The 18301-nt window shown below is 51.2% G+C and overlaps 8 protein-coding genes across 9 annotated transcripts; 4 read left to right on the forward strand and 4 right to left on the reverse strand.

Moving 5' to 3' along the window:
* Nucleotides 1-521: 521 nt before the first annotated feature.
* Nucleotides 522-1100, reverse strand: AAFC00_000605 (uncharacterized protein; the record flags this gene model as incomplete). The annotated part of the gene is made up of 2 exons (XM_069346011.1): nucleotides 522-746; nucleotides 918-1100. 2 exons carry the CDS (start codon nucleotides 1098-1100, stop codon nucleotides 522-524), a joined length of 408 nt encoding a protein of 135 aa, XP_069200456.1.
* Nucleotides 1101-1490: 390 nt separating this feature from the next.
* AAFC00_000606 (uncharacterized protein) lies at nucleotides 1491-2744 on the forward strand (the record flags this gene model as incomplete). The annotated part of the gene is made up of 1 exon (XM_069346026.1): nucleotides 1491-2744. The coding sequence occupies one exon, from the start codon at nucleotides 1491-1493 to the stop codon at nucleotides 2742-2744; it is 1254 nt and encodes a 417-aa protein (XP_069200457.1).
* Nucleotides 2745-3999: 1255 nt separating this feature from the next.
* On the forward strand, nucleotides 4000-5851 carry AAFC00_000607 (uncharacterized protein; the record flags this gene model as incomplete). The annotated part of the gene is made up of 3 exons (XM_069346038.1): nucleotides 4000-4147; nucleotides 4251-5760; nucleotides 5818-5851. 3 exons carry the CDS (start codon nucleotides 4000-4002, stop codon nucleotides 5849-5851), a joined length of 1692 nt encoding a protein of 563 aa, XP_069200458.1.
* An 805-nt stretch (nucleotides 5852-6656) lies between these two features.
* AAFC00_000608 (uncharacterized protein) lies at nucleotides 6657-8316 on the reverse strand (the record flags this gene model as incomplete). 2 transcript variants are annotated; one of them, XM_069346051.1, is made up of 3 exons in its annotated part: nucleotides 6657-7629; nucleotides 7689-8004; nucleotides 8064-8316. In XM_069346051.1, 3 exons carry the CDS (start codon nucleotides 8314-8316, stop codon nucleotides 6657-6659), a joined length of 1542 nt encoding a protein of 513 aa, XP_069200459.1. The 2 variants fall into 2 exon arrangements, with proteins under 2 accessions (XP_069200459.1, XP_069200460.1); XM_069346052.1 differs by having other exon boundaries at nucleotides 8064-8313.
* Nucleotides 8317-9083: 767 nt separating this feature from the next.
* AAFC00_000609 (uncharacterized protein) lies at nucleotides 9084-11660 on the reverse strand (the record flags this gene model as incomplete). Its single annotated transcript, XM_069346063.1, has 3 exons — nucleotides 9084-9329; nucleotides 9387-11474; nucleotides 11526-11660. The coding sequence occupies 3 exons, from the start codon at nucleotides 11658-11660 to the stop codon at nucleotides 9084-9086; spliced, it is 2469 nt and encodes an 822-aa protein (XP_069200461.1).
* A 511-nt stretch (nucleotides 11661-12171) lies between these two features.
* AAFC00_000610 (uncharacterized protein) lies at nucleotides 12172-13245 on the forward strand (the record flags this gene model as incomplete). Its single annotated transcript, XM_069346073.1, has 1 exon — nucleotides 12172-13245. One exon carries the CDS (start codon nucleotides 12172-12174, stop codon nucleotides 13243-13245), a length of 1074 nt encoding a protein of 357 aa, XP_069200462.1.
* A 111-nt stretch (nucleotides 13246-13356) lies between these two features.
* AAFC00_000611 (uncharacterized protein) lies at nucleotides 13357-14371 on the reverse strand (the record flags this gene model as incomplete). The annotated part of the gene is made up of 2 exons (XM_069346082.1): nucleotides 13357-14260; nucleotides 14331-14371. The coding sequence occupies 2 exons, from the start codon at nucleotides 14369-14371 to the stop codon at nucleotides 13357-13359; spliced, it is 945 nt and encodes a 314-aa protein (XP_069200463.1).
* Nucleotides 14372-15760: 1389 nt separating this feature from the next.
* AAFC00_000612 (uncharacterized protein) lies at nucleotides 15761-16908 on the forward strand (the record flags this gene model as incomplete). The annotated part of the gene is made up of 2 exons (XM_069346092.1): nucleotides 15761-15768; nucleotides 15822-16908. 2 exons carry the CDS (start codon nucleotides 15761-15763, stop codon nucleotides 16906-16908), a joined length of 1095 nt encoding a protein of 364 aa, XP_069200464.1.
* Nucleotides 16909-18301: the final 1393 nt, after the last annotated feature.

Below are 18301 nucleotides of genomic sequence, written 5' to 3' on the forward strand. Positions count from 1 at the left end.
CGAATCGGCAAAGGGAAGGAAAAGAAAACTGGGGTGGCTTGCTTGGCTACTAGCTAGCTTGTGTTGTGAGGTCCATGAAGGGATGGGTGGAATGCATCTTCACCATCATTACTCGGGAGTCTCAGAAGGCCCGCTGTGGCCAATAGGAGAATATTAATCTCTCATCTAGCATTAGATTCGACATGCAAAGTATGCTGCAATTGAAGCATACGTCAGTGTCTATGTACATGTATATATAACTCAGTCGTGACTGAGACGAAAACATCAATCCACCTTTCGTGTACGCCTTTGGTGCATCATCAGCGACACTTTACAAAAGACAACACTTTTCCCACACTCCTGCATCGAAATCGAGTCCAAGCAACTCGTCCTTTCTATTCTTCTCTATCCAACACCAAAAAAAGGAGCCGAACACTCACTGCTATAATAGCACCCAAACCTCAACCCAAAGAAGCAAAACACCAAGCCAACATAACCCTCCCCCCTATGCCAAAACAAAAACGAAAAAGAAACGAGAAAAGTCACTCGTCATCAGCCGTGAAGCCCATACCCCTACGCCACCAAGCATACACTCCGCGCGCATGCATACGGGCCGCAAAGTCCTTGACGCTGTCGGTTTCGTGTAGGCCACGCTGCTGCTGTGCAAGCTGTTTATCTGTGCCAATGGAGCTAGGTTGAGAAGAGGAGGTTTCGGAGACAAGAGCCGCGGGTCGAGTCGCCAGTTGGTAGTCCTTGTACCTCAGATTCTGGAGAAACCATTAATGGACTCTGAGGGCGAGAGAGAGAGAGAGAGAGAGAGAGAGAGAGAGAGAGAGAGAGAGAGAGAGAGAGAGAGAGAGAGAGAGAGTCGGCTTGTAAGAGACAGAGAGCCAGACGCAGGAAATGGGTAGATCGGAATAAAGACGGAAAAAACACACATGAACGACCCCGACCCACCTCCTCACGCCATCTTCTCGTCCCTCGACGTACATGATGCCGGGACACCCGCCGGATCGGATCAGAGCGAAGACGTCGCAGGCGTCGGCGGCTTGCTTGAGTTTGGTCACTTTTTTGCGGGAGGTGATGTGGTGGGTTCTGATTAGGGCGTTGTAGAGGGACATTATAGTAGGTGAGTTTGGAACCCCGGGGTTATGGTTCGTGAAGAGCGCATTGGAGGGGTGGTTTTGCTGGTTCAATCAAATGAGCTGGCAGTGAAGTGTATTTTTGTTGATTCGATGTTAAATGTCGATGGCATTATTGTAAGGTAAGGTAAGGTGAGATGCAGTACCATGATGGCGGGGTGGATTGGCGGGCGTCTCATCGGCCTAGGAGGTGTCAGAAGTGTGGTCTTATCGATAACAGCACTTTGTTTGCGGTTTTGGGAGCTTCTAGAACAACAAAGTGAAGAGTGCCCGCAGTGTTTCTTCACTTGCCGACTGAATATCTCCACCCTTCCTTCCTCACACACACAGCCCACTGTAGCGAAAGGACAGACGACAACAACAACAATCATGGATCAGGCAAAACGGGGTGCAGACGCCCTCAACAACGGACAATACGCAAAGGCCATCGAGGAATACACGGCAGCCATCAAGGTGTCCCCCACCTCACCGGATTACCACATCAAGCGGTCCATGGCCTACCAGCGCTCGTCACCTGCCGATTACACGAACGCTCTGGCAGACGCCGAGGACGCTGTGCGCTTCGCCCAACAGCGCGCGAAGAGAGAGCTCACAGTCCAGGCGCAGCTGAGAAGAGCCATCGCGCTGTTTGGCCTCGAGAGGTGGGCGGATGCCAAGTTTGTCTTGGACATTGTCAAGCGCATGGATCCCAAAGAGAAGACACTGGCTATCTGGGAGAATAAGATTTCCAGCAAGTTGGACAGCATCGGGGAAGACGATGCGCAGAGAGAAGTCACGGTCAAGGAGACACCCGGCAAAGCTGCCTCGACATCCACAAACAGCACTACAGCACCAAGTCAGCCGAGCCCAGCCAGCAAGGATGCGCCAGCAAATGTGACAGCTGCAAGCGTCCAGACGCCGGCCAACAAAATCCGACACGACTGGTACCAGAGTAGCGACAACGTCACCTTCACACTTCTCGTCAAGGGCGCACCCAAGGACGAGGCGATCGTTGACATACAGGAGGACTCCCTCAACATGTCTTTCCCACTCGTCACCGACTCTATCTATGAGTTCTCACTCGATCCGCTGTACGCACCGGTAGATGTATCGGCGTCACGATACACAGTCATGCCGAGCAAGATTGAAGTCATCCTCAAGAAGAAGCAGCCGGGACAAAAGTGGCACAGCCTGGAGCAGAGTGATTCAACAGCCAGCGGCAACGCCGTCACCTCTCTGAGCACCGACAAGCAAGGATCTACCGCACAAACCAACAGCACCACCACCTCCGCAGGTGCCCAATCTACATCAACCGCAGCGAAAGGACCGGCGTATCCGACATCGTCGCGGAGCGGACCGAAAAACTGGGACAAGCTAGCACAGGAATTGACGACCAAGGAGAAAAGTGACGACGCCAAGGGAGATGGACTCAACGACGACGACCTAGACGATGGAGAGGGAGGCGACGAGGTGAACAAGTTCTTCCAGAAGCTATACGCAGGCGCAGACCCGGACACACGGCGAGCAATGATGAAGAGCTTCTCCGAGAGCAACGGAACAGCACTGAGCACGAACTGGGAAGATGTCAAGAAGAAGAAGATGGAGACGACGCCGCCGGATGGAATGGAGGCTAGGAAATGGTAGAGTTCAGGGCAACCGTGATCGTCATCCTATTACCTGCAGACGCGATTAAGCAAGGCGTTTGGTATACTGTAGCAATGCAAGCAGCATTTCATCTTCTGGTCAACAAAAACAGCAAAGTCTAGCCCCCTTGAGCGTCCGAGCGCTCTCGCAGCCCTCAGAGATGCAACTGCAACGGTCTCAGATGGACAGACGCACCGGAAGCGCTAGTGGCGGCGCCTTCTCCCTTCTCCACATGTGGCATTCCTTCTGGTCATTACCTTACCTGACCGCTATGTGGCTTTTGTGCTGTTTCACAATTCTCCGTCTGAGCCAGATATACTTTTTTTTCGGTGGATGGAAATCATGACATGTGGACACGTTGGAGTCGTTATCGCTCGGACGATGCATCTCATATGGACATAGAGACCGTTCGCCCAAGATCAAGTAAACGCAAGTAGGAAAAGGGGGACCTGTGCACGTTCTAGTGGTCTGCCAAGTAAAGTACAGAAAGCTTTGTGCAGTAAGGTAATTACCTTACGTAGTCTACGGTGTAGCAGTAAGCAAAGGGATTACCTTGGGTGCCTTAGTTTCGCAAATGCCGTAATGGTTGAAAAGTGTTGCAAGTGGTGCAGCTAGTTAACTGTACTTTAAACCCTTGATTTACAATCTGAATCCAGATTATATTGCGGCAATGATGCTATTCTCGAGCCTACCGCGATCCAGTTACAGGAATACGCGCGACGAGCTCCAGGGTCTCTCTCCCATTTGCCAGGCTCTTAGGCTCTAAGGCTCAGGCACCCCTCATCAGCCACAGCAGCTAAGGTCTAAGGTCTAAGGTCTAAGGTCTGAGGTCTGAGGTCTGAGGTCTGAGGTACTTGAAAGTTGGTGTAGTGTCATGCACTGCAACTTGTACCTCCGTAGCGTATCTCTCTCTCTCTCTCTCTCTCTCTCTGTCTCCAACTGCTGCTGCTGCTGCTGCTGTGCTGCCCTGTTTCGTGTACTGACTGTATCTTGCCTGCACTTGCATTTCCACTTGCACTCTTGTACCATTCAATTTCATTCAACAATACACACTTCTCACGTTTCTCACACATTGTCAATTTCATCTCTTAAAACAAGACTCAAGCTCAAGTCAATCCTTCCGGATCTCTTGTTCCTACTTGTAGCACCTTTTAAGACACACACACACACACCCGCCCACACACACGCGGTCGCCTCTCACGCTCATCCACTTGCCACACACTAAAAGCACGACTCACCCTGACTGCTCGGCAAGATGGCTAGTGAAGGTGCTGAGAGTGACAACTACATCGAGAGCGCAGTGCGCGCTGTCACCAACAAGCGTCCTGTCCCAGAGATAGACTTTAGCCTGCACACAATGGAAGATGGCTCTCAAGTCAGCACCCTGGACAGAGTATGCAAAGGCAAGTCTCATCGACCCTGTCTCTTGTTTTCTCTCTCTCTCCTTCTCTTCACTTCCTGCTGTCAACAAGTCCCGACTGACATCTCTCGCCTTTCGCCACACAGATGTGCAAGCGCCCGCCTTCCATCCTCCCACAGATGAACAGTTCTTCGCGCCCAACGATCGCTCCAAGCCGAACCTCCAATTTCTCAAGCATCACTTCTACCGCGAGGGACGACTGACCGAGGACCAAGCACTATGGATCATCAACGAGGGAACCAAGATCCTCGAGAGAGAGCCCAACCTGCTGGAGATGGATGCTCCTATCACAGTGTGCGGAGACGTGCACGGCCAGTACTACGACCTGATGAAGCTCTTCGAGGTTGGCGGCGACCCGGCAGACACGAGGTATCTGTTTCTCGGAGACTACGTCGACCGAGGCTATTTCAGCATAGAGTGCGTCCTCTACCTCTGGTCCCTCAAGATCTGGTATCCCAACACTCTCTGGCTGTTGCGCGGCAACCACGAGTGTCGCCACTTGACCGACTACTTCACCTTCAAGCTCGAGTGCAAGCACAAGTACTCGGAAAACGTCTACGAAGCCTGCATGAAATCCTTCTGTGCCTTGCCCCTGGCCGCCGTCATGAACAAACAGTTTTTGTGCATCCACGGAGGTCTGAGTCCCGAGCTGCACACTCTCGAGGATCTCAAGAGCATCGATCGTTTCCGCGAACCCCCCACCCACGGTCTCATGTGCGATCTCCTCTGGGCCGATCCTCTTGAGGACTTTGGACAAGAGAAGACGCAGGAATACTTTGTGCACAACCACGTCAGAGGATGCTCCTACTTTTTCTCATACCCCGCCGCCTGCGCCTTCCTCGAAAAGAACAACTTGCTCTCCATCATTCGTGCACACGAGGCTCAAGACGCCGGATATCGCATGTACCGCAAGACAAGGACCACCGGATTTCCCAGTGTCATGACCATCTTCAGCGCCCCCAACTACCTTGACGTCTACAACAACAAGGCCGCCGTGCTCAAGTATGAGAACAATGTTATGAACATTCGTCAGTTCAACTGCACTCCTCATCCCTATTGGCTTCCCAATTTCATGGATGTCTTCACCTGGTCTCTGCCCTTCGTCGGCGAGAAAATTACCGATATGCTCATCGCCATTCTCAACACCTGCAGCAAGGAAGAGCTCGAGGACGAGACCCCTCTTTCCTCCGGCCCCCACTCGCCAACCTCTTCCATCAACACCAGCACCGCTGGCATGGACCCCGACAGCACCGAGTTCAAGCGTCGTGCCATCAAAAACAAGATTCTCGCCATCGGACGTCTGTCCCGCGTCTTCCAGGTCTTGCGCGAGGAGTCGGAACGCGTCACCGAGCTCAAGACTGCCAGTGGTGGAAGACTGCCGGCCGGAACCCTCATGCTTGGCGCTGAAGGTATCAAGGCAGCCATCACCAACTTCGAGGATGCACGAAAGGTCGATTTGCAGAACGAGAGACTGCCGCCCACCGGCGAAGAAGTCAGGAGGAACAGCGATGCCGCCAGGGAGCAAGCCATTCAGCGTGCTACGAGAGAGGCCGATAATGACCAAAAGCTAGCAGGTGTCGCGCGAAGGATAAGCATGTAAGTTTTTGAGTTGTATCTATCATCTACAAGAACCCCTACTGATTTTGCCCCTAGGTCTTCCGGATCGCGTGTCAGCAGGAAGAGCTGAACACATTCCACCTGATCCTTTTAGTTCTGTAGCGACACGGCGTTGTCAGTACACCTCAAGCATCTTTATTTCCGACGCACGAGCTCAGGTTAGCTCAGCGTGCGTGGTTCACGGCCTCCGATACAGAGAGAAAGCAGCACAGGAAAAGAGAGAAAATAAGCAAGAAAGGACGAGACGGAGACACTCCTACGACGAGACAACATTAGAAAGTTTCACCTTGAGATATGACGTTGTGCTTTTCTGGAGGAAGGAAGGTTTGTCTTGACACACACACACACAACTATATATTCAATTTTCTTCTTCTCTTCCTGCTTCTTGCTTGCTTGCTTGCATACCCGATCGTATTCGTCCCATCAAATATTCCAGCAATATACCTCTGTCCTCCCGTGTTTATGGAGTGTGAATATATGGATAATACACAAGGTTTTCACTTCTAGGTGGACTCGCCACCTTCCCTACATGTAACTGTTCCTTGCTTCATTCCTTCGCAGTGAAGCAAAAACTGAAAAGCAAGAGCAAGGGCTGCTACTTTCGATGAAGCCGAACCTCATCAAGTCTCTTTCTCATTCACCATACGTCCTATCTTGTTCCCTCTGGACTCGCTACAGTCTGATCGCGAACCTCGTCCTGATCATCCCCATACGTCATCGTTTGCACAACGATCTTTGGCTTTCCTCACTTCTTTGTCAAGAGACAGAACCAACGAGTCCGACAGAAGGAACCACTATTCAAAACTTCATCAGTAACCCTATCTCACACTGTCCGCATATCCTTGCATTTCCATATCGCCCCATATCCGCTGCTGCTACAACTCGATAGCGAACCTCGTCCTGATCCTCTCACCGAAATAGAAAAACAGAAGCGGCGCAGGACTGATGACAACCGCAAGGAACGCAAACACCGATATTCCCCACCCGTAACCCAGCCTGTCGAAAAGACCGGGAGCGAGCAGCGGCACAATGCCGCCGAACACGCTTCTGAAGACAGCTCCAGCGGCTATGGCCGACGCGGCGTATTTCTCGAAACTGTCGATGTAGTAGTTCTGCACGGTGTTGAGGATCATGACCTGGCCGATACCGTAGAAGAAAGTCGACGCGATGGTGACGAGCCAGTGCGTGTGGTACTCGACCGTCCATGCGAACCAGAACAGTGACAGAGGGATGCAGACGGCGCCGATGTTTGCGAGCGGCAGGCGGAACTCGGGTTTGGGTTTGTGGTCTTTTTGAGCGGCGCCGAGACGATTGTAGATCTTGTCGATCTGGGGCACGAGGAACCATACTGAGGTTAGGAAACCTAGACCGGGCCCGAGGTAGAGCAGGCCGACTTGCTCGGTTGTGAAGCCGTATCCACCTTGGTAGATTGGCTGCATGTTGGTGTAGAGGGAGTAGGTGGTCCCGAAGATCAGGGCTTGGTAGATGGACATTGTGAGCACGATGGGCTGAGAGATGATCAGGAAGGGCCGCTTGAGAGAGTGTAAGAGTTTCCGGCCTAGTGGTCGCTCGTCTTGTCCTTCGTGTCGGTATTGGCCTGGTGAGTTTGTCTCGTGCTCAAGCTTGTCTTTGCGCGTCTCGAGGATCGTCGGCGCATATGTCTCGCGCAGGAAGAAGTAGCCGATCAGCGTGTTGATGCCGCATACAATTGTCAGTATCCAGAACACCCATCGCCAGCTCAGACGTTGTACTATGATGCCGCCGAATAGAGGGCCGAGAGTGGGTCCTAGCAAGGGACCGAGTAGATACCAACCAAAGATGCCGGCACGCTCAGCTGGCAAAAACATACTGTTCGGGTCATGTCAGCCTCCAGTCAGTGGCGCAAATGGAAAAACAGAAGAACTCACTCGCTTATGGTACCGCCTCCATTAGCAATACCCACACTACCAAAAAACCCAGACAACGTACGCATGCTGATCAGCGTAGCGACATTGGGACTGAGAGCAGAAGGAATCTGTAAGAGAGAGAAAACAGCAAAGCAGACAATATAGAGCTTCCGTCTCCCAAAAGTCTCGGACAGAGGAGCGAGGAAGAGAGGCCCTACTCCCAGCATAATGACAAAGCCCGTAGTCGTCGCAATGACTGTTTTGGGTGTCGTCTTGAGGTCGTCGGCGATTTGTTGGATGCCAGGTGTGAACATACTCGATGCCAGCGGACTGAGGACTACATTCGTTTGACCGATCAGCGACCCATCCCAAGTAGGATAAGAAGAGTAAACATACCAGACATGATAGCGATGATAGCAACATTGATCATCTTCTTCCGTCTAGGCCACTGCCTCGGATTGTCCTGATCTTCGTCTTTGAATCGCACCAGTTCTCGGCCATCGCCACCCTCTCCACCGTCGACGTGACCATTTCGCAATAGTGGCGCGCGTTCGTCGCTTTCGTCTTCTTGTCTGTCGTTTTGAGCACGACCATGACCATGCCTTCGCTGCTCCTCGTCGGGTCGTGAATCAGCGTCTCTCGTCATCATGTTTTTCTTTTCTGCGTCTTCCTTTCTCTTCTTCTTCTTCTTCTATACCGATGTACAGAGAACAATCAACCCAGCCAGGAACCGCCAAAGAAAGAATCAAAAAGCAACAACAAGAAGCAAGAGTAGCCAAACCAAGACAAAAGGTATGTATATTATGTCTTACTTTTCTCAGGACAGACCTACAATTATAATAATGTCTTTATTGTACACACTATTTTACAAAGACATGAGATAAAGGTACAGCAACTATTCCTACATGAATCATGAAGAAAATACCTTTGCCTTGCCTTGCCTTGCCTTGCCTTACACTACTTACCTTTTTGCCTCGATACTTTTAGCGCGAAGGTTTGGGAGTGTGATGACGTTCGCTACACTTCTAGGGTAGTGTACAGTTGAAGATAAGCTAGGGTACAGTACAGTACAGTACCCGGAGACGGGAAGTGCAGTAGAGTCGAGGGTACCTTACTGTACCTTACCTCATCGTACATTTGAAACAATCGACAGGCCTCCCAGCACGCGTTGGCGCATCTTACTTGGATCCTAGCCGTGGGCCTGAAGTTGCTTTAAAGTTGTGCTGTGATTTGCAATTATTATTGATCATGACCGCACCAGTACGCTTAAAGCCGGAGTTGCTGCAGCGTGTATATATAATATCTTCGTACATTGATTCCAGCTTTCGCTATGCATTCATGTGGACTTGCTTTGATCTACATTTTGATTTCATTTCTAGTCCGTGTCAAGTATAAGTCAACACACACTGATTACATTCACCGCCTCGAGAGCTGCTTGATCATCCTGTCAATCTCCACCACAGATTGGCCTGACGCTTTATCACGCAATTGCTCCAGTGCATCGAGATTCTTCGCCTTCAATGCCTCCTCTGCAGCTTTCACAATGAGCCCGCACTTGGTATACAACTCGATGCGATCTTCGACAGAGCGCCCTGTGCATTTGGGCACGAAAGCCGATGCTAATTTGCTGTTTCCTGCCGATAGGATCTCGTTGACGAATGGCTGTCACACAATGTTAGTTTTTCTGTCCCCAGAGCAATTTTGCGGAAAAGAACTTACCTCCCAGCCGATCGGACTCTTTCGCGTCTTGCTGATGTCCTCTAGCTCGCGCCAATCACGGCGAGAGACCAGCGCTCTGAGCCTAAGCCACCAGTATGTCTTCTCGGATACCTTGAACTCTGACTGCACCTTCTGACTGCGCTTGACGTTGCCCAGTCTGATCAATTTGTAAATTGTTTCGTTCACGCTCAGCCCTATGAAATGTTCGTTTAGTTCGCGCTGATACACTTCTTGCATCTTCAGTAGACGCTGCGTCTCGTCGATTGCTTTAACTTGGAATGTGTGTTCCCTAGAGTCTTCCAAGATTCGTGAAGCAGACTTCAACTTGTCCGACTCCTGAGTAGAATCGGTGATGGAAAGAGCTTCTTTCAGAAGCAAGTTGGATCCATCAAGACGTCGATCGTCTTGGTAGAATAGATCCTTGAGCAGCTCTTGGTCTTGATCCCACGCTGATGACTCGACAAGATGCGTCGCAACCGCACGGCCATTGATGGCACGGAAGAAGCTGGCCAGCGGGAGCTTTTTCTTTAGATGGAGCAGCACGTGATACACCAGGTCGGTATCTCCGCTGTCGATAGCCTTGTCGAGAGCCAGAGAATCTTCCTCGACCTCTAACAATAGAGGCACCTGCTTTCCAGCGCGGGGTTCGTGCTCGAGGAGTTCGGTCGCGAGTTTTCCGCGGCCTTCCTCGTAAGCGGCTTGTGCGATTTCTTCGAATGAGATACCCCGCTTGCCTCCCAAACGTTGCACGATCTCGGCGCAGATGTCGTCCTCTTCACCTGTCGAGCTACGTACTTTCTGCCGTGCCCAGTGAACGTATATTCTGTCCATGGGTAGAGTGAGGTGCTCCGAGATTTTGAGAGCAAGGAGATGCTCCTTGCGGTTCAGCAGTCTCTGTATTAGACGTTCCGGTGTAAGTCGCATATATTGATCGTAGGTAAGCGGAAGGCCGATTTCGAAGAAGCGAACGGCATTCAAAACGCGAAGCACTTCGCACATGTCGACGAAGTCATCGCTGTTGTACAGGTCGAGAACAGACTTTCCGAACGAGGCAGCTTTCAACAACTGCTTCTGCCAGTGGATACTGTATTCGTGGCCAGCGGCACGCACGCAGGTGTCAATAGCATCGTCGAGATAAGGTCGGATGAGCTGGATATTATCATCGGCCTTCGGTGATTTCTTCTCCAGTAGATCCACAGCGTCAAGTAGTACAGAGGCCGGCGATGTCGAACCGAAACGGAACACCTCTTCTGAGACGTCAGGCACTTTCTGGATGAACTCGCAGGCGTCGTTTGTGAAGATTCTGATGCCATCGACATCAGGAGATAGGTGGACGAAAGAATCGTAGTAATGCTTTGCAGCAGAACCGCTAGGTCCAACGAGATGTATTTCATCCTCCCAGGCAAGAACGACAGCGTTATTGCCACACCATTGGAGATCCTTGGGAGGAGTCTTGACACGGGCGTCGTATTCTGTAAGACGATTCTCAAAGTCACTGCTGATTACCCACACCTTTCCAGCATCAGTGTAGAGAGCGAGGAGTTTACCGTTAGGAGAAACGGCAACATGACGGAAGGGGCCGTTCTGTAGCTTCCTGTCCTGGGCTTCTGAGGCATCTACGATCATGATGGTATTGTCGATAGCTACAACGGCTTCGACAGAGCGAGACAGGGTATGTGCCGGAGCGATAATGGCCCACGAGAATATCTCGTCTCCAGGTGGTGTAGGGAGGAGTGAAGGGCGGGGTTCGTCATATCTAGTGACCGAGACAAGCTGGTTATTGCCCAGAAGGGCGACAAAGCCTGAGGACCAGAAGCGGCATGACTTGACACCATGCTCCTCTGCGCCGTGGCCGAGGGTGAAAGGCACAAAGTCTCCTCCAAGGTCGTGGTATATCCTCACAGTGCCATCACTTGTGACAACAATCAGTCTCTCGTCTTCCGACCAGCCAAGTCCTTGGATGGCGCCTTTATCCCAGTTCACACGATGGATTAGTTTCCCAGAACAGGAGTATATATCAATCGACGGGCGGAGGTTCTGCGCATTCCGGAAAGTGTAGAGCTTGTTCTCGTCGCGGTAGATGGCTATCTGGGCACGTCAGTGCCATTGAAGACTCGACTGGCATTACGTCGCACCTACAGCGCCACTCAGTGGTGCACCTGCGACCACATAGTTCTCCAGCTCAAGATCTGCATCAAAGACAGATGTGTATAGCTGGACTTTGCGATAGAAGCGGTCGCCTATCCGCTCCCAGTCAGCCGTGGGTTTCGACATGTCACGACCTCCTCATTGCCATGCGGTAGTGTTGTTATCGAGGGGATCCCAGCTCTGGCGGAACTGTCTTTGTGCTCTTGATGGGAATATCAGATAGACCTAGGTTTCTACCCACAACATACAGTGTTGTACAGTATGTCATAGCATCTTCTGGTCTGTGCGCCGACCTTACAGTATACAGCACCTTCCCCAACATAGTAAATAACTTGAGTATGACTTGCCTAACCTAATGTACAGTACCTTCCTTGCCTGCGCACAGTATCTTACACGCTTCACACATAAGCGCATACCGTGACTTATACTAGGATGTCAATACCCCTCCGTACTGCTTGAACCCAGCGCATGGCCATGGTCTGACGTTTTGCTTCCAATCATTCGGCAGCGCAGGCCTGTGTTCCCCCCACTCTACATTTTCTACTCCCCATATGACAACTATCCGCACTCCGTCATATAATATCTGTCCTTCTGACCATAGCACTGTCATGCCCTTGAGAGCATTGCGCCCACAACCATGCATAATCCTTTCCTGAGCACACCGACGCAGAAGCCGGGCCATGGCTCTGTCCATCTCGCTTTGCTTCCCCCCGCAACTCCTGTTCTGCAGAATATGACTTACCAATACCCGCTCAAGCTCATCTCTCCGGCCCCCTTGACATTGACATGGCGCGGTGAATCGGACCATGGACAACAGGAGTCTGGCATACACCTTTCGCGGATCATCCATACACTCTACCTCTTGACATATGGAGGAGGAATCGTCGCCGGAGACGAGATATCTCTGTCCATAACATTGGCACCGCAGACACATCTCGTTCTCTTGACCCAAGGCAGCACCAAGATCTTCAAGTCACCGAGGCGAGATCTGCTTTCGTGCCAAAACATGGCTGTCTCCATAGCGCCCGGCGCAAGCCTCGTGTACCTGCCGGATCCAGTGCAGCCTTTCGAGCGGAGCTGCTTTCGACAAGAACAAGTGTACAATCTCCTTCCTCCTGGAAGTGAAGGTGCTAAGCGAGGGAACCTATGTGTTTTGGACTGGGCATCTCGTGGACGCGCAGCCAATGGTGAAGACTGGACTTTTTGGACGTATGCTAGTAAGAACGAGATACATCTGGATCCAGGCAATGACAGCACGAAGGGAAGCAAGAGATTACTTTTGAGGGACAGCTTGCTCCTCGAGGTTGGAAGCGAGGAGGATAATGCAGGAAGCATTTCAAAGCGAATGGATGGCATGGGCGTCTTCGGCACACTCATCATCTATGGGCCATTGTTCGATCGGTTGGGCGCCTTCTTCATGGACGAATTCAAGAGCTTGCCTAGGATCGGAGGAAGGGGCAACTGGGACACAGGCAGCGGAGACGAAGAGGAGCCAGAAGACAACGCAAAGAAACGAGCCAGGGCAGTGCGACAGCGACGAGAGACCGTCGATGGCGTATTGTGGTCTTCGGCAGCAGTCAGAGGCTGTGTGCTGGTCAAGTTCGGCGCACGAGAAGTCGAAGGCGCACGGAATTGGTTGAGGAGCATGCTCGAGTTCGAGGGTACTGTAGTCGACCAATTCGGCGAGAGGGCACTGATGTGTCTGAGATGATTGGAAAAGGTCTTTGATTTTCTTCATTATACCCGGCAATTTCTCCATGCCTCGCGCCTTGTACAGGATAGATAGAGCAGCCGAGCTATGACATGATGATATGACATGGACTCATCCGGAACCACGTCCCATGAGCGCTCGGTATTGCTCGATGATGCTTTTTCTTTCGGCACCGAGTTCCTCTCTCCTCTTCAACGAACCCGCGGCGTTCGGCACATCTAACACATCCACCCGAGCGTTGTTCTTCATCTTAAACTTCTCCTTGGGCTTGACTGTGAACTCTGGCGGGGCTTGCGCAACATCATGTAGTCCCTTTGGCGCGTTCCTCTTCTTGTTCAGTTCCGCCCAAGGGTCCTCTTTGTCTGCCTTTTGCTCGCCGATCATGCGACGTCTGCGCTTGCCACCTCCCATGACAGGCATCAGCGTGTCTTCGCCGTACATGGCTTTCTGCTCTTCCTGCTCTTCCTCGCGCTCCTCGGCCTCTTCCTCAGCCTTTTCCTTGATGCGCTCATCCTCCTTGCGCCAATCATCATACATCTTATGCATTCGCTTCTCCGTCTTCGTCCGACGCTCCTTGATACCAGCGATTTTTCCCTTTCGCGCAAGACCAGACACCGGCAGGGCTTGATCGACACGGGCGTTGAAGTCTCGCAGTTTCTCTCCAGGCATGATCTTAGGGACATCCGCCACAGGCTCGATCTTGGACTTTGGCGGCGGCGGAGGGTTGACGGACGATTTCTTCTTCTTGCCGTCGTCCTTTTCTTCTCTTTTCCGCTTCTTGCTCGCTCGCTCGCCGTTGTCTAGCCCGCTGGGCAGTCGGCCCGTGGCTTTCTGTCGCTGCAAAAGTCGCGCGAAGGCTTTGGGCGTGTCGTCGAACGAATACTCTTTCTCGCCGCCTTGCTGTGCTTTCGATGCCTTTTCTGTCTTGGACTTCTTGCCTGAGCTGGTGAAGACGGTTGCCGCGTTCTTGCCCACCGGTAGCGATCTGGCTACGGAGGTCGGGGGTAGGTTGTAGCTATTAGGGTGAGTGTCAGTCCGTCGGGTCACCTTTCGGTGATGGCATGGTAGAAGAAAAGATAACGTACTGCGCATCGTTGTCGTCTCTCCTTCTGTGCTTGTGCGGCATGGTGGTGTGTTACAGGGGATGTTGTCTGATTCAGTGCCGATCACCTTGCAGAGTTATACAGGCAAGAGGTAAGAGGCTGTTGTTACAGAGTAGATATCAAGTAATCTAGCGATCCAACGAATCACAGTATTCGTTGTCCAGAAAAAAGATGCAAGCCGAGAGAGTATATGAAGAAGATGAATTGTTCGGCGTATGGCAGCCCAGACAGACCCTGGAAGATTTCGAATGTTTCGATAAGACAAGATTTCCAATCTAATCTAATCTGAGCAAACTAAAGCCGGCAGCATGTTTCTCCGTCCGGAGTCTCCACTACCGGGTCATGGTCCACGGATCATCAAGGTGGTTTGGTTGGTTACGATAGCCCACTTGGCTACCTTAGCTATCAATGGGTGTCGTAAGAGAGTGGTGGCAGACGCAGGTCGTGGTCGTGAGCTGCTGTATACACATGTTTCGCGCAGGAAAATGGGGCCATACGTTAATGCTATGTCACAAGACATTTCTTCTTCTGTCGTGCGTGATCAAATGAATGGGATATCATCATCGGACCAAACGGCGCCGTCGAGCGAGTCTACGCAGTGTCTCGTCCGACCAACCATCGGCCCTCGTCGGAAGGCGTGCATCTTCCAGAGTGTATTTGTGGTTCTCATCTTTTGATTTGCCATGTCCTGTGGGTTTAGCTACATGTTTTGTCTGAACGATCTGCCAGACCCCTCGTATCTGGATGAAAAGCTATACTAATGTAATTTTGGAACGTCTACTTTTTCTGTTGTGATTGATTTATCCTGATCGTCGCGACGCATTGACAACCACACACCATAAGACGGATTGCCCTCGTCATACGCCAGTTCTGTATCAACATATCTCGCATTGATTCCATCAGGTCTAATTAGAATATCGTCTGTTGTCATTGTACCGACCTTGCAACAGTGTAAAAAAAAAACGCTTAGGGATGCTATTGCTGAACGTGGCTATCTCGTCGTTATAACATCGTCCTTCGAAGCGGAATAGTCGCATCTAAACACAATGCGCTCGTCAGATCATGGCACGCACGTGCGACAACACCCACACGAGTCGTACAAGATGGAAGGCTCGGATCAATCGCCATTGCCGTCGCGATTGTCAGCTGAAGGAAACGAAGAATATGAAGATGGATATCAAACTTTTGCGCAAAATGATCGCTGGTCAAATTTCCTGGATACCTTAGGACTTTCATCGCTTCGACGAAGAACCTTAACACAGCGATATTCTTACGACTCTGAGAGCGCCTTCGCTCATGGCCATTGTAAGACGAAACACCTTCATCATCTGACAGCAAACAACTCTTTGCATTCGTCAAATCTACGCACAATAGTCAAACAATCCTGTCTGATCCTTCCAGTACTCGTACTTATGACTTTGTAAGTGAACTACCCCTCCTACGCTCAAGAAGGTAGCCTAATGTTCTCGGCAGTGGCATTGTGTTTATCTTGCAGATTGTCATAGGATCAGCGAGCCTTCTCTGGGACATTGATGCTTTCCACGATAGGTTCCAGCCCCATTGGGGAAGCCCAGGGCACTACGGCGATGGAATGGCCCATTACCCTACAGATGCTACGCGGGACATCGTACCTATACCAGTGCATTCACACAACGATTATTGGCGACGAATTCCTCTGTTCGAGGCTCTGCATTACGGGTGCATAGGCGTCGAGGCAGACGTTTGGCACTTCGACGATGACCTCTACGTCGGTCATAACACTGCGTCTCTTACACGAAATCGCACATTTCGAAATCTATATGTCGATCCCCTCATTGCTCTCCTGGACAGAATGAATCCAGAAACCGAATTTGTCAATGCCTCGAAGCATGGTGTTTGGGACACTGATAGTGGCCAGAATCTGGTGCTTCTTGTAGATCTCAAGACTGATGGCAGAGAGACATTCCCTATTGTGTCCCAGCAACTGGAGGGATTACGGTCGAAAGGATATCTGACCCATTTTAACGGAACACACACTGTTCCGGGCGCCATCACCGTGGTTGGAACTGGAAACACCCCATTCGACATGGTCATTGCAAATGAGACGTACCGTGATATCTTCTTTGACGCGCCGCTGGAGAGGCTTTGGGAGGAGCCCGGGACAACGTCTACTCCTGATGTTCCAGATCCAATGGAGTCAGAAAACGACGAGCGCAATGTTAACGATCACAACATCGCGCCAAGTGGTGCGCCTAGGCGGCGTGGTCAAGGTAACACAGGACTCGACGCAGAGACTCCATCTTCGGCCTTCAATGCGGGAACGTCGTACTATGCGAGCATCGACTTCCATGCAGCAGTGGGGCCCGTATGGAGGGGTCACCTTTCAGCAAAACAAATGGACATTATTCGTGGCCAGATACGTGGGGCCAAGGAACACGGCCTCAAGTCCAGGTACTGGAACACGCCAATGTGGCCTATTGGATTGAGAAACCACATTTGGGATGTTCTTGTTCGAGAAGGAACCGACATGTTGAATGCCGACGATCTCAGGTCTGCTTCCAGGCATGACTGGAGAAAATAGTGGCGTATTGCATGCATACATACCTACAATGGCGCCCTAATGACCAAAAACACGGGTCGTGAAATGAATATATCAAATATCAGTAATTATCATACCGTTGTCAACAACAATAATCGTATCGCATCGTATCGCATCGTTGTTATGAGGCGTCAATTTCCATGTGCTTGCGGCTGGCACATTTGCCGAACCTTCAAACAATCATTGGACAGGGATGAAGGCATCGGAGTTCGGGTAGCTGGCCGAGCGATAACGTCGTACAAGGGCTAGCCCGGTCCCCACCGCACAGCCTTGCATGTGTGAGGTGGACAGCAGGGCAGGGCAGGGCAGGCGTGCTGGACGCGTCATTTTCCAATCCGCAGTCGCGCCATCTCACTTGCATCGAGGATCTAAAGATGAACGGTGAGATGCGTGCACAACTGGTAGATGTACAGATTTGGGAACATCGGCCAACATCCATCAGATACATATGGACAAGGAAAGTAGGCCACTGTGATCATCAAGGTAGATGCTCGGCAGGGTGCATCAGTAGTAGTGCGAGGTGCGAATGAGGAAGATCACACAACCTGACACATGACAAAAATGGACGAACATGTTATCTGTGCGTCTATGCATATGCATATGCAAGGTTGGTGGTGCTTGTATGAAGTACAGGTTCGGCACGGTATCCATCTTCTGGCGTGGGCTACGTGAAGGACGCCTGCAGGGCCGTTTCACCATCGGTGCCAAGAAATCAAACCTAGATATGGAGTGGCTCACACGGTAAAAGCTATCCGGTACGAGTGCCTGGAAGGTTATATGAAGCAATCTGCGAAAGGCAACAGAGGGCAAATTGCAGTGCCCCGGGGGCCAATTGTGCTTGTGTTGGCTTATACACTCCTCCGAGGGGTTGCATTACGGACTGAGCTCCTCGACCACGTCAAGTAGGAGTTGGATAGCCCTCGACTTACGTCAACCAAGACATCAGGTAGGATTTGTAGGAGCTCGTAGAGCAGAAAATGATGAGCATGCATGTGTAAGACATGTTCCGCAAGGGTTGTTGACTTCATATATGTGTCTGATGTGTCTGTCTATACAAGTACCACATACGTGGATCAGGAGCTTGCGAGGCCTGCATAAATGTATCTACTTGTACTCTATCTTCCTTAGTGGTGCAAATCCTGGTTCCGCTGATTCAACCCATGGTTTCCGTGGGGAACCATTTTAGCGGTAGTGTAGCCACTTCCCAATAACATCAAAGACTTGACGAGTATCAATAGGCCGTCTTCCGCCGAGATCCTCGACGTCTCTAGTCACCTCACCACTTACTCAGTCATACGGCCGTCATTCTCGTTTTCTCTGATCAGTCGTTACCGAAAGAGCAGCACGCGTGAATAACTTCCAATACCACCCAACG

The sequence above is a fragment of the Neodothiora populina genome (assembly GCF_041146345.1).
Source record: "Neodothiora populina strain CPC 39397 chromosome Unknown canker_contig_11, whole genome shotgun sequence".
NCBI classification, from domain to species: domain Eukaryota; kingdom Fungi; phylum Ascomycota; class Dothideomycetes; order Dothideales; family Dothioraceae; genus Neodothiora; species Neodothiora populina.